The sequence below is a fragment of the Grampus griseus genome (genome assembly GCF_964374135.1).
Source record: "Grampus griseus genome assembly, chromosome: 13".
Taxonomy (NCBI): Eukaryota; Metazoa; Chordata; class Mammalia; order Artiodactyla; family Delphinidae; genus Grampus; species Grampus griseus.
The window spans coordinates 85,080,686-85,094,036 of NC_139007.1; the positions used below are offsets into that span (position 1 = coordinate 85,080,686).

General features: G+C 37.7%; 1 protein-coding gene across 1 annotated transcript in view; it reads right to left on the reverse strand.

Annotated features, from left to right (window-relative positions):
* The window catches only part of PDE10A (phosphodiesterase 10A), a gene marked incomplete at its 5' end in the record, with an annotated part of 578,327 nt that overhangs the window by 105,183 nt on the left and 459,793 nt on the right, over positions 1–13,351 (reverse strand). The window contains one exon of the mRNA XM_082669118.1: positions 4,130–4,158. Coding sequence (XP_082525244.1) covers positions 4,130–4,158 — 29 coding nt within the window. The remainder of the gene's footprint in view (positions 1–4,129; positions 4,159–13,351) is intronic.

Consider the following 13,351-nt stretch of genomic DNA (forward strand, 5'->3'; position numbering starts at 1 on the left):
CAGCCTATTTTATTGATCTATTTAAGAAAATATCTTTTTCATTATTAATCAAGACTGTATTTTAAATTGTGGGCCATTAATTTCTTTTCATTAATTCCCTCTGCTTTTAAAAAGTTTATTTTTGGTGTTCTAGAAATGAATATAAGAATATAAATTTTCATCCTATTGCACACCTTAGGTTTGGTAGATTTTGTCCCCATTTTACATTTGAGCCTTTTAAAAGTTATTTTTTTAAAAGGTCACCCAGATGAAGAGTGGCAAAGTAGAAATTCAAATCTAAGTGTGATTTACACTATACCAGAGAAGTTCTTTTGAATGTATCACACGCAAAAGACATAGAGATGCAATTCACACAAAAAGAAACATAGTTAACATATGGCAATATGTTTATTTGCTTTAAAAAAATATTAAAATAATGGCATGCCATTTACACAAGAAGAGATATAATTGCTAATCAAATTGGGTTAAAATGAAACCTTAAATTGGAACAATAATTTGATAAACCAACTTAACAATGTATATTAATTGTCATAAAATATTTGTGTCCTTTGACCAAGTAGCCTTGAATCAGTGTTTTTCCTCAGGACATATTTCATAAGACTAAAACTGCTATATAAAAATTAGAATATAATGAAACGTATCTACAGCATTTTGAGCGACAAAGACAGTACCCACGAATTCTAGACCTGGCTAAACTTCTCATATTCTAGCACTCAGGACCCAAATACTCTTCTTATCTTGTTTTCTCTCTCTTTTCCTGTCAGAAGCTGGAACCACTTAACAACAACAACAACAATAATAGTCAAATAAAAGATTAACTTCGCTGACTAGATGAAAACAAATGACACAGATATGACAGCTACCACATCCCTCTAGACCCCCTCCTGCCTCAACCTCTCTGACCAGGGCTCTTTCCTGCACTCATTCAGTTCTGGCCCAGATGACCTCCTTCTGTAACGTGAACCTTCCTGCCTCTGGGCCCTTGCACTTGCTGTGCCGTCTGCCTGGAGTGCTCCTCCCACAGTTCTCAGCATGGTTCCCTCCTTCATCTCCCATAATATTTCCTCAATTACCCTGGTGAGCCATCCCTGGCTGCACACTCACACCCCTAGCACCACATCCTCTGTCCTGGCTTTGTCTCTACAGTTAAGACCACTCCTAATCCACCATCACTCTCTATCAGCTCATTCTGCTTTATTCTTCTATGTACTTATCATAATATTTATCACTGCCTGATACATAAAAATTAAAAAAAACTTGCAACTGTCTCCACCACCACCTTCCATACTATGATAACTGGAATACTGTTCTGCACTGTATCCCTAAAACCTAGAACAGTGCCTGGCATATAAATGCCCAAGAAATATTTGTCTATGGAATGGCAGGTAAGGAGGAAGGCACGGAGAGAGGGAGGGATGGAAGGAGAAAGAGAGGAAGAAAGAGGGGACGGAGAAAGGGCTTCAGACTTATAGATCTGACTTGACTTCATGGAAAAAACATCTTCCATTTCTGGATCAATAACCAGAATGTCCTATAGTTTCTTGGAAAAGCTAATTCTCCCTAAACCCTATTACAGATACATAGTGTCCGAGGGCTACCTGGCCTACCTCGTCTTACCAGGGTCAAGCCACAATTGGCCTATAACGTCATGGCATTGCCTCCACCTTCTAAAAAATATATTAATAATGCATACTCTGTCCAGAGAACGTCAACCCAGACCCTAAGGAGGCCCACGGGAAAAAAAATTATTTTAAGTGAGTGTGTCTCACTGGGAAAGACAGAACACAATCCCTCTAATTAAAGAGCTCTGTATGGAGTAGGGGGTATAGCCTTTTTGGAGCTGCTACAAAAGTCAAAACAATACTAGTCGATGGCAATTAAAGAGAGGTTGTTTGGCGCTAAGTGAGAAAGTATGTCACAATAACCGGAACCGCCTGGAGGGGTAAGAATCTGCCTCACTCAAGAGCATGCTTTTGACAATGGATGTGCCCTGTGGCCAGTCACCAGTTACCAAAAGTTTGCACTAGGATTTCTAAAGCTTAATTTTAACTTAAAACATTGGTATACTATTTTATAATGCAAATTCTATGTATCAGAACTGACCAAGATCTGGGGTATATTCAGAAAAAAAAAACCAAAAAAAACCAACTTTTAAAGATCCTGGCAACTGATACCATTCTAGGTTATCTGTTCATATAATTATGATTTCTCACCTGGAATTGCATTTTCTCCAAATTTGGTATAAAGTAAAAGAATTTTATAAAATAATAGCAAAGAAAAAATGACTATGTATAGTTTATCATCATTTCTAATGGGCTTAAAGATAGTGTGTGGTATTGTCTGCATCTCTTCTCTCTTCACCCGGAAGAAGGCACTGGCATAGTAAGAAGTAGGTGGCAACCTGAATCCAAGATGTCTTGTGGCGATATTTTGCATAACTAAAATATATAGAAATGCATTCAATTAAAAAGTCTACTCCTTGTCTATATAGCTGTTCTCCCCAAATAGAACCTGGCTTATAATTGAAAGAGTGAGCTGCAGTAACAAAATCAGTTATGACAGAGAGTATGGTACAAAATCTTTAAACTGGGGGACCCTGGAGGTGAAGGGCGAGTTCCACCAAACAGGTGGATAGAGTTAACATATTGAAATAAGCAAGGTATCAGAAGGGCAGCTCTGGTCTTTGCTGTGAGCAGAACAGGGTGTAAGGAAAACATGGGGTGGGTTGAAATCACCTTTCTGGGCATCTCTTTTCCCACTTCTCTCAAAAACAACAACAATGTCTAAAATCTTCTGAAGGCTATAAAGGTTAAATTGAGGTCAGGGTTTCCCTATAAACTAAAGTTATTCTAAAACAAGAATATTGATGAGTAAGTTGTAGGTTTCTTTCCTACTGTCCTGGTTTTATAGACACCTGGTACTATCTCAGAGATCTGAGACAGTAGCTTTGCCAATATCGACACCCCAGTATCTTATGACGGCCCAGGTCCACTTGTGAGAATATTCTTTTATCCTCAAACATGGCTTTTCAGCCATTTCTGCTGCTCTCAGTAGCTGTAAAATTCCAGGCTGATCCCTCTGTCCCCTAATATACCTCGAAGCACTCAGTCTTGGGAACTTTCCAGGTGTGAATCCTGTAAATGTGAAGTTAGTAGTGCCCAGGAAAGCCCTGAGACTTCCAGAACTCTTACAGTCTGTTAGGTTGCTAGGGACAGAAGAAATTCTGCCCAGTCTCCAACAATGGTCCTCGTCATTTTAAAGATTCCTTTCTACAGATAATTAAAAATAAAGGAATAGATCTATATATGTGATCCTGAGAACAGTACTTCAGTTTATATCTTATGATAAAGAGTGATCTCTTACATAAGGTTGCATCAGATACAATTCTGATTATTTTCAACACTGAATCCACATTTTAAGATCTTTATCTGTAAACAGGATATATAGTTAAGATTCTTTTTCACATGTAATTACAGAATTATAATTTTGTAGCATTAAACATGGCATGCTAAAATGCTCTCGATACTCATTTCCCATAAGCTTTTAAATTTAAGTCTCATAACTTTAACACTAAGTGTTTCTCTTGAACGTGAGAACGATGCATTTAGTATTTCTAAAAGTACCGAAGAACATCACGTCTTCAGCTCACGAGTTGTCACCTTTTGTTCTCCCAGAAAGAAGGTGCATGAACTTAAAGGCAGGGTTAGCCCAGTAGCACACGTGCAAAGCCACTGAGCAGGGGACGGTGAGGAAGCGGCCTGAGCAGACCGTCGCCACATGGGAACTCGGTGTCAGTGCTGCCTTATCTTACGGTTTTTCAAGAGAAGCCAGAAATCCAATCTTAATATGCACTCTCTCAACATCTAAATGTTGGCAAAAAATTCAGAAAACCCCATAAGCATGGGCAGGCCAAATGGAACGCATCTGTTAGCTGTATTCAGTTTGAGGCCTCCAATTTCACACCTCTCTCCTCACTGGCTTTACTCCATACTGATGAGTGATACGCTGGAGAGGGCACTCACTTTTTGTAATTATTCTTCTAACACTTAAACACGTTAGCACACTGAAAATATACAAAAGAATTTATTTCCTATATTGTGGTACCAAAAATGATATTCACGTTACTTACCCTGCTGACTTCCTTAGGAGATGATTCATCTGGGGGATGGAGAAGGAAGGGAGAAAAAATACAATTAGAAAGTCTGAGTAGTTTCTGAAATACAGAACATGTCAGTCACGCTCAATAAACTAGAAGGCTATTTGCAATGCCTCCGCTTGTGAAATCTAGGAATTTGGTTTTAAAACTCTATAAAAGTTAAACAGTAAGCTTAGAGCTAGATGTATGTATTAATTTTGGAGGGAAATGAAATAACACAACAGTTTGCCAGTCATTTTCAAGAGTACCTTTTTAGAGTTTCTAAAATGGTAGTACCTGCAAATATGGCTACACTGTGGTTTATCAAATACACGTACCTAGAAAGGGTTTGTAATATTTGCAATATTCTAAATGACACAACCCACATGAATATCTCAAATGGTCATTGGCACTTGCGCTGTGAGGGTTATTTCCAGCATTTCTAATTTGCTGAAATAAGACATGTGCCTGCATGGCTCCCTGGTTAAGGCGTGAAACACACCTATTAATAGTGCTGCTTTGTACCACGGGTCCCAGGAGTTGGCGGGGGCGGGGGGGTTGTACCAGCACGTCAGCATTCTTCACTAGTAAAATCAGACTCATGGACTGACCTGGTCTAGCTGAGGCCCTCTGAAGGGCTCTCGCCACGAATCTGGCTACAGGGCAAGAATATGCCTGTGTCCACCAGCAGGGTACAAGAAACAAACTGTCCAAGACTCCACTTTAGGTCCACTGGTTAAGAGTATCCCATGCCCAGTAACTGGCTCTGACCCAGAGAAAAGGTGTTGATACGGCCCTTCCAGAGGAAGGGTGACTGGAGCTGGGCCTCTCCAGACCGCTCACAGGGAGGCAGCCTTTAATTTCATGCTGTTGCTATCTTGTGTCTTGTTTAGCAACCAAACCCCCTCTAACTACCACCACCAGCACACACTTAACACAGCAGATTTCTAATGTATTCTACATAAAAGCACAGCCTAACCTATCTCAACACTGACAAAGTTCACAAGCCCAGACAGGGCTGGGATTCTTCTTTCTCCTTCAATATTCTTTTAACTAAACCACTGAGTCCTTTTGTTTCCTCTTTTTTCTTATCTTTCTCAGATTTACTGCTTACCATCCATTTCCACAAACAACATTAAGTCTAGTTCCAAATCACCTATCAACCAGTAACCTTTAAGCTGATCCCTGAATCCAATATCTGCCCTCGCAATCATGCCTACACACACACGCGCGCGCACACACACACACACACACACACACACACACTCACCCACCCAGTTTATCTTTCAAAAATATCGCATCTATCACGCTCCTTGGATGCTTCATAATTTAAAGTAAATTAGACTTCAAAACTTGCTGCATGTTGCCTTTACCTGGGAACCTTTTCAAAATTAGCAAGCTTGGGACTATCAGATAGTAAGCGTTCAATAAGCAGTTCCTATTTTTTTGTATTACTGTATTAATACCTACTTGCTTATATATTTTTCTTATAATTGTTCCATAACGGTTTGAGCATTGCATCCGATTTCCCTAAGAATGTAACCATGTTATAGGAAAAACATTTATTTTATCTTATACACTGAAGTCACATCATAGAAACATTTTCATTTATTCTTTAACTCCTAACCTCTTATTCTTTTCTAAACCTCTCTGAAGATGGGACTCTTTGATTTAATCATCATGACAAATTTGTTAACAGATTATAAAGTTGTAGAGGCATATATGTTTTAAATTGTTTTTAATTTTTATCTAAGAAATTCAATGAACAGGGTTGAAAATTCAAGGTTGATTAAAACATGCAAAGGAAAGCAGCAGCTGTGTGAACAAGTTTACTGTGGGACTGAATGGAGTTTTCAAGCTGTGACCTTTTGGCACCTTCCACTCTCCAGTCATCAGTACGATCTGAAAGTTAGTTCAAAGGAAGAAGAGCTCGAATGTCCAGACATCTGTACATAAACGTCCCCTTTGCTTTTTCCTTTAGTTTTGCTTAGTGCTTCTCAAACTTGAGTGTGCATAAGAAACTCTACTGATAAGTATTTATAAAAACCAATTTTTTTCTTGCTTTATGGACAAAGTATTTGAAAGAAAAATGCTACCTATAACTTATTTCTGGATTCTTCACCTTATGTACAGATTTAGAAATAAATCATCTATCTCTTTCTCCAACTTAGAAGCCAAACAATTTTTGTTAAATGAATGTCAAGTCCATTTAGGGAACATGGTCTTTTAGCTGAGGAAATTAATGGGTCCAGTGAATTTGTTAGGATAAGGGAAGCTTCCTTCCTATTTCCTATACTTGGAATTTTCATTTTGTCGAACTCTCTTGCCTAAGGCAAGTTTCAGCATGTTGCAGACAATCTATTCACTTTCTCGTCCACAATGGAGAGGACAGGATGACCGCATAGCAGAGGTGGCACAGCTAGTGGCTCAGAGCGTGCACTGTGGTCAGAAGCCCACATGGCCTGTCACTTGCTGTCTTACTTTTTGGCAAGGTGTCTGACTTCTTTTGCCACCTTATAAGCCTGAAGTGAGACAACATCCTATCAATATAATTTGATACTGAAAAATATTCTTTTCCACAAAAACATTTGCAATGTAAGGTTAAGAGACCACAACTTAGAATGATTCCTAAGAACCCACAACTCTGGAACGTCTCTGTACACTTCCAACACGTACCCCCAGCTAAACTGTCTGAGTGGCATTTCACATGGTTCAGGAATGAAGCTCACTTAAAAGTGAAGGGACAGGCAATCATGGAAAAGAAGGAAACTGCCATGGGTGGGAGATTTTGAGTCCTTCATGAGCATCAGATTAGCAACAAAAATGTTAGCAACAGCAGACACTAATTTTTATGTGGCTTTAGGGTTCTGTAAACATTTGTTTATTCAGGAAATGTGTACTACGGATGCACTATGTGCCAGGCATTTCATTAACCCTGTTCTCAAGAAGCTTAAATTCTAGTGGGAAGAATAAACAAGAAAAAATTTTAGATAATTTCAGAAAGGGAATATTGATGCTTGTTAAAGAGCAATTTATTTTTGTAAAAAAAAAAAGAAACCGTCTTCAATGTAAGCATCATTTTAATAATTTTTTAAAGCCTTAGGAAGAATAGCTCATGCAACAAAAAATCCCCTGGAGGATTTCTTAGTAAGTACACCTTTCAGCAAGTACTTAATTTGGAATATTTTATAAATCCTTATAACTGTGCACACATTTGTACATTGTTTTTTCTGATCAATTTTGATATTTCTTAATATGAAGTGGGATTTCAGGAATGAATCCAAATTTATAAGCAGAACTTAAAGGAATTTACATTACGATGACTGATTTAAAGTTCTGTGTCTGCTTCTAATATTTGTCTTTACTCTGGGGTTTAGCCTTGAAGTAAGAGCTCCAGAAATACAGAGTAGACAAAAATTCCACTGAAACTCATATTCTTTAGAATCAATAAGAAATTATTAAATTTTCTTACTATTTGAGGCATAAAAACTATAGACAAAAGTGAATACCATTAAAGAAAAACAAAATGTGATAAAGAAAAATAACAAATAGAATAACAAAATTAGTTTAATAAATTATTATAGATCTAAAAAAGGTCCACTTAAAACCAAGCATTAAAGAGTTTTGATTGAGTCTTACGATCCTTAAGTAATTTTATTCTTTGTTGATCTTTTAAAATCTTCCTACTGAAAAAGAATATATATTTTTTTACAATAAAGAAAACAGATTCAACATAATCCAAGACTGCAGCTGCTAAAAATGATGATGAATGTTTATGTTTATTTATTGACATGAAAAATTGTCCATGATTTGGTTAAGTTAAAATATATGTATATGTATTTAATCTATAAGTGTATGGAAACACATACACATTTTATAAATTATATACATAGACACACAAATTGGTTTCAATTACAAATTATGTTTTCTTCAGTATATCATGTTACAAGTCTGAAATGAAAACAATTATGGTCGTGTATAATTTATACATGTATAAATGTGTTTTAATATTGTTAAAAAGAAAACTTTTTAGATCGATTATCATTTCCTTGAAGTACAACATAAGTTATTTTGACTAAACCTTCCACGGTTAAGTTCTCAGCTTTCAGTGCTCATCCTGTAGTTATAAGAAAAGAAGTCTAAGAAGTCACGCATCGATACTATGTATCCAGAGAGGAGAAACAGGGACCACAGGATAGAGAACTTGGGGATCATTGCAAAGATGTCACTGCACCTCAGTCCTTCAAGATTATCCATCTCACTTTGCCTTGCAGTCTCTGAAGATAATGTAAATGGAGCATACTTGTCTTCTCCTTGTGGGAAGTATGTATTTCCCATGAAAATGAATAAACCAGCCATCGTTTATACAAACCTCCATCTCTTAGGAGCTGGTGCGGCTCCATTCCGCCTCCTCCAGCCATTTCTGGCACAGCTATGGAGCTTGTCTAGAGACAGCTATGTGTCTTCTAACAATGCAATCTTGATGACTCAATCCACAAATATCTATCAGATGTCTAATACGGCCAGATACTGAATAAATGTCTCAGTTGGCTCAATCATACCAAAGGGGAGGACTTCAATTCCATGGCTTTGAGAGCAAACAAAAAGGTAGCTTTTGGCCCTAGTTGGTGGCAGGAGCCACTTGTAGTCATGAGAGGAGTCAACCCCAAACAATAACCCAGCAAGGGCAACAGAGGAGAAGGGGAGGCGGGCACAGAGCATTGGGCAGAAGGAGAGGGCAGCTGGGGGAGAGGAAAGAGAGAAAAGCTGGATCTCTGGAGACATTTCTAACCAATTTCATCAGCCAGCCTTGAAGACTGTCTTACCTAAAAGCTTCTTCATATGTGAGACAGTTTATTTCCCTATTGATTAAGCCAATTTTACCAGGTGAAACAGAAAGCCCTCCAAAGGAAATGAGGAAAGGAAATGAAGGAAATGTAATAAAATGTTAATAGGATATTACTTTTATATCATTAAATCAATACATCATTATTTAAAATAAAATCTTCAGAAAGCTCTCCGATTCCTACCAAAAATAAACGAATCCCTTTGCTTAGGATTCAAGTCCTCACAATTTGGTTCTATTTTTCCAACTGGAATCTGTAACAACAGGACTCAACTGGTCTTACTAGAGCCCCAAATATGCTTTGCTCACTCTTAACCCAAAATCTTCATACCTTCCAACAACAAGTATTTTCTGAGCACCTACTCAATAACTAAGTTCCTGGCACTATCCTCGGTGCCTACAATATATCTGAGAACAAAAAAAGACAGTAATCCCTGTCCTCCTGAAGCTTTATTCTAAAGGCAGGAGATGGTCCATAAACGTGATAAATAACTAAATTATACAGCAAGCTGGAAGTGGTAACGAAGTAGACCAGGTTAAGAAGGATCAGAAAGCAAGGGGGGAGTGGCTGGGGGCAGGCTGCAGATGAAAGTGTGGTTAGAGAAGACCTCCTCCAGGGGATGGGCTATAGAAGCAGCTGAGGAAAAGGGAAAAGCATTCCATGCGGAGGGATTGGCCTGAGCAAAGACACTGAGGCATGAGGGTGCCTGCTGTTTCCTCAAAGTTGATTCCTCCCTCTTCCCCCACACTGAAGTCTTTCAAGACTCAGCTCAATTTGTATCTTGTCTCCGAGGCCCTCTCAAAAGCACATAGGCCCACTATATGTCTTCCCTCAGAATTCTCACACACTCCTTTCCTGTGAGGAGAGCAGACTGCTACATTAAAAAAGAAGATAGGCTCAGAGTCCAAAGAGATCTGTTTTCAACTCTCAGCTTCACTTACAAACCATACATGGGCTCCTTGACCTTCCAAACTTGGTAATCTCACATGTATAAAATGAGGTCACTTCAGGAGGTGCTGGGATCAGGTGAGATAATGTACACAAAGTTTTTGCACAGAGCGGGTTCTCAATAAATTGCACTTTTCTTTCTCTGCATTCAACCTGGCATTGACTACATTCTGCTTTGTGTGGATAATTATATACATACGAATGACTTAACTTCTTCACTGAATACAAGTTCCTGGAGACAAGAGGCCACATCTAATATTTCTTTTACATTACTGGGGGGTGGAGGCATCTCAAAAAATGATTCTTAAATGATTAAGATATAATGATTCTTTTGCATACAGACAGCAACGTTCTGGTAAAACATTAGGAGATTGTTACCTTTGCCAACGGTTTAAAATCTCGTGGCCTAACTATTAAACATAGTGCTCAAATCACTTCACTTTTGTTATGCTTCTTACTTCAATTTTCTAACGCTAAAAACCAGGAATTTATGGAAGAATATGAGCCATGTAATCAAGACCTGAAGTACCAGATGGATTGATTTTTGCCAATAAACCCTCTATTTTGCAGTTACTGATGAGGAAACATGAAATAATCTACAAATCACTAAATAACTGGACAGTATAAAGAACTATATACTTATTGTAGTCTTGGTCAAAAAGGGGGGGGGAGGAAATAATAAGTTTACAAGCTATATCACAAAACAGGAAAAATTATTTTTTTTCCCTGAAGGACTCTAATGAGTTTCAGTAACTTACAGAATCACATTTTCTAGCACAGCCCATCGTAGTCTATTCTTTGCATTTATTTCTATATAAACAGAAGGAGACCATTCCTAGTGAGAGTTAGTCCATGAAGCTTTCCAATTCTATAAATGAAGAGTGATGGCTTAAAAAGGCATTGTGTGAATTGCAGGTGGTCTTCTGTATATAATGTAATAACTTACAAAGTACCTTCCTTATAACTACAAATATATGTGTGTGTGTGTATATATATATATATATATATATATATATATATATATATAAGCAAAGTTATCATTAAACAATCATTAGGTATCATTAAACATTCACTTACTATGTTTCTCTCCATTTCTATATATTGCGTTATAGAACTTAGCTATCTCTAAATGTCCTGGAGCTGTGTGGATTCTGTGTCTTTGAACTCTGCTTTGGTATCATGTTCGTGACAACTGTAACTCACTGTAAGGTTCACCGTTAGCAACCTGAGCAACATCTCTCCCAGAGGCAAATGGCAGAGCTGATCTTAGTTTCTCAATTGATAACGTGTGAGCTGTTGAAATAGAGAAGCAATTCTATCATTCTGACAGAAGAAACCAAAGTAATTAAATGTAAACTCCGTTAACATTTGGAGAATTAGTCACCTTTTAGCATGGGAAGTTCTATATTCAATAATGTCTTCCAAAATTCATAGTTTCAAGTAACTATTTAGAAACAGCTAAGGAACTTAAAAATTTATTATAATAGATAGGTAAAAATTATAAATAAAAAAATTATTGAGGCTTCCTAAAACTCTTACAATATTTTATGCCTTTTAAAACATATCTTTATAACGATGCTTCAATATTGAGGATGTGGGGATATGAGAAATCCAAAGCTTTCCTATCATATTTATAAAAATAATCAACAAAAAAGGGCTTAGCATCGAAGTCTTCATGGTCTAGGAGTTTTCTGAGGATGGGGAAAAAAATCCCAGAATGTATTGATCACCTCTAGATTTCACAAATTCTCTGGAGCATACAAAATTCCGTGAAAATTGGACATCACACATTGCTATGTCAACAGAGATCTTTTTTTCCTTTTAACATCTTTATTGGGGTATAATTGCTTTACAATGGTGTGTTAGTTTATGCTGTATAACAAAGTGAATCAGCTATACATATACATATATCCCCATATCTCTTCCCTCTTGCATCTCCCTCCCTCCAACCTTCCCTATCCCACCCCTCTAGGTGGTCACAAACCACCGAGCTGATCTCCCTGTGCTATGCGGCTGCTGCCCACTAGCTATCTACCTTACGTTTGGTAGTGTATATATGTCCATGCCACTCTCTCACTTCGTCCCAGCTTACCCTTCCCCCTCCCTGTGTCCTCAAGCTCATTCTCTACGTATGCATCTTTATTCCTGTTCTGCCCCTAGGTTCTTCAAAACCAGTTTTCTTTTTTTTTTATGTTCCATATATATGTGTTAACATATGGTATTTGTTTTTCTCTTTCTGACTTACTTCACTCTGTATGACAGTCTCTAGGTCCATCTGCCTCACTACAAAGAACTCAATTTAGTTTCTTTTTATGGCTGAGTAATATTCCATTGTATATACGTGCCACATCTTCTTTATCCATTCATCTGTCGATGGACACTTAGGTGGCTTCCATGTCCTGGCTATTGTAAATACAGCTGCAATGAACATTTTGGTACATGACTCTTTTTGAATTATGGTTTTCTCAGGGTATATGCCCAGTAGTGGGATTGCTGGGTCATATGGTAGCTCTATTTGTAGTTTTTTAAGGAACCTCCATACTGTTCTCCATAGTGGCTGTATCAATTTACATTCCCACCAATGGTGCAAGAGTGTTCCCTTTTCTCCACACCCTCTCCAGCATTTATTGTTTGTAGATTTTTTGATGATGGCCATTCTGATGGGTGTGAGGTGATGATACCTCATTTTAGTTTTGATTAGCATTTCTCTAATGATTAGTGATGTTGAGTAGCTTTTCATGTGCTTCTTGGCCATCTGTATATCTTCTTTGGAGAAATGTCTATATAGGTTTTCAGCCCATTTTTGGATTCAGTTGTTTGTTTTCTTGATATTGAACTGCATGAGCTGCTTGTAAATTTTGGAGATTAATCCTTCGTCAGTTGCTTCGTTTGCAAATATTTTCCCCCATTCTCAGAGTTTTCTATTCGTCTTGTTTATGGTTTCCTTTGCTGTGCAAAAGCTTTGAAGTTTCATTAGGTCCCATTTGTTTATTTTTGTTTTTATTTCCATTTCTGTAGGAGGTGGGTCAAAAAGGATCTTGCTGTGATTTATGTCATAGAGTGTTCTTCCTATGTTTTCCTCTAAGAGTTTTATAGTGCCTGGCCTTACATTTAGGCCGTTAATCCATTTTGAGTTTATTTTTGTATATGGTGTTAGGGAGTGTTCTAATTTCATTCTTTTACATGTAGCTGTCCAGTTTTCCCTGAACCACTTATTGAAGAGGCTGTCTTTTCTCCATTGCATACTCTTGCCTCCTTTATCAAAGATAAGGTGACCATATGTGTGTGGTTTATCTCTGGGCTTTCTATCCTGTTCCATTGATCTATACTTCTGTTTTTGTGCCAGTACCATACTGTCTTTATTACTGTCATTTTGTAGTATAGTCTGAGGTCAGGGAGCCTGATTCCTCCAGCTCCATTT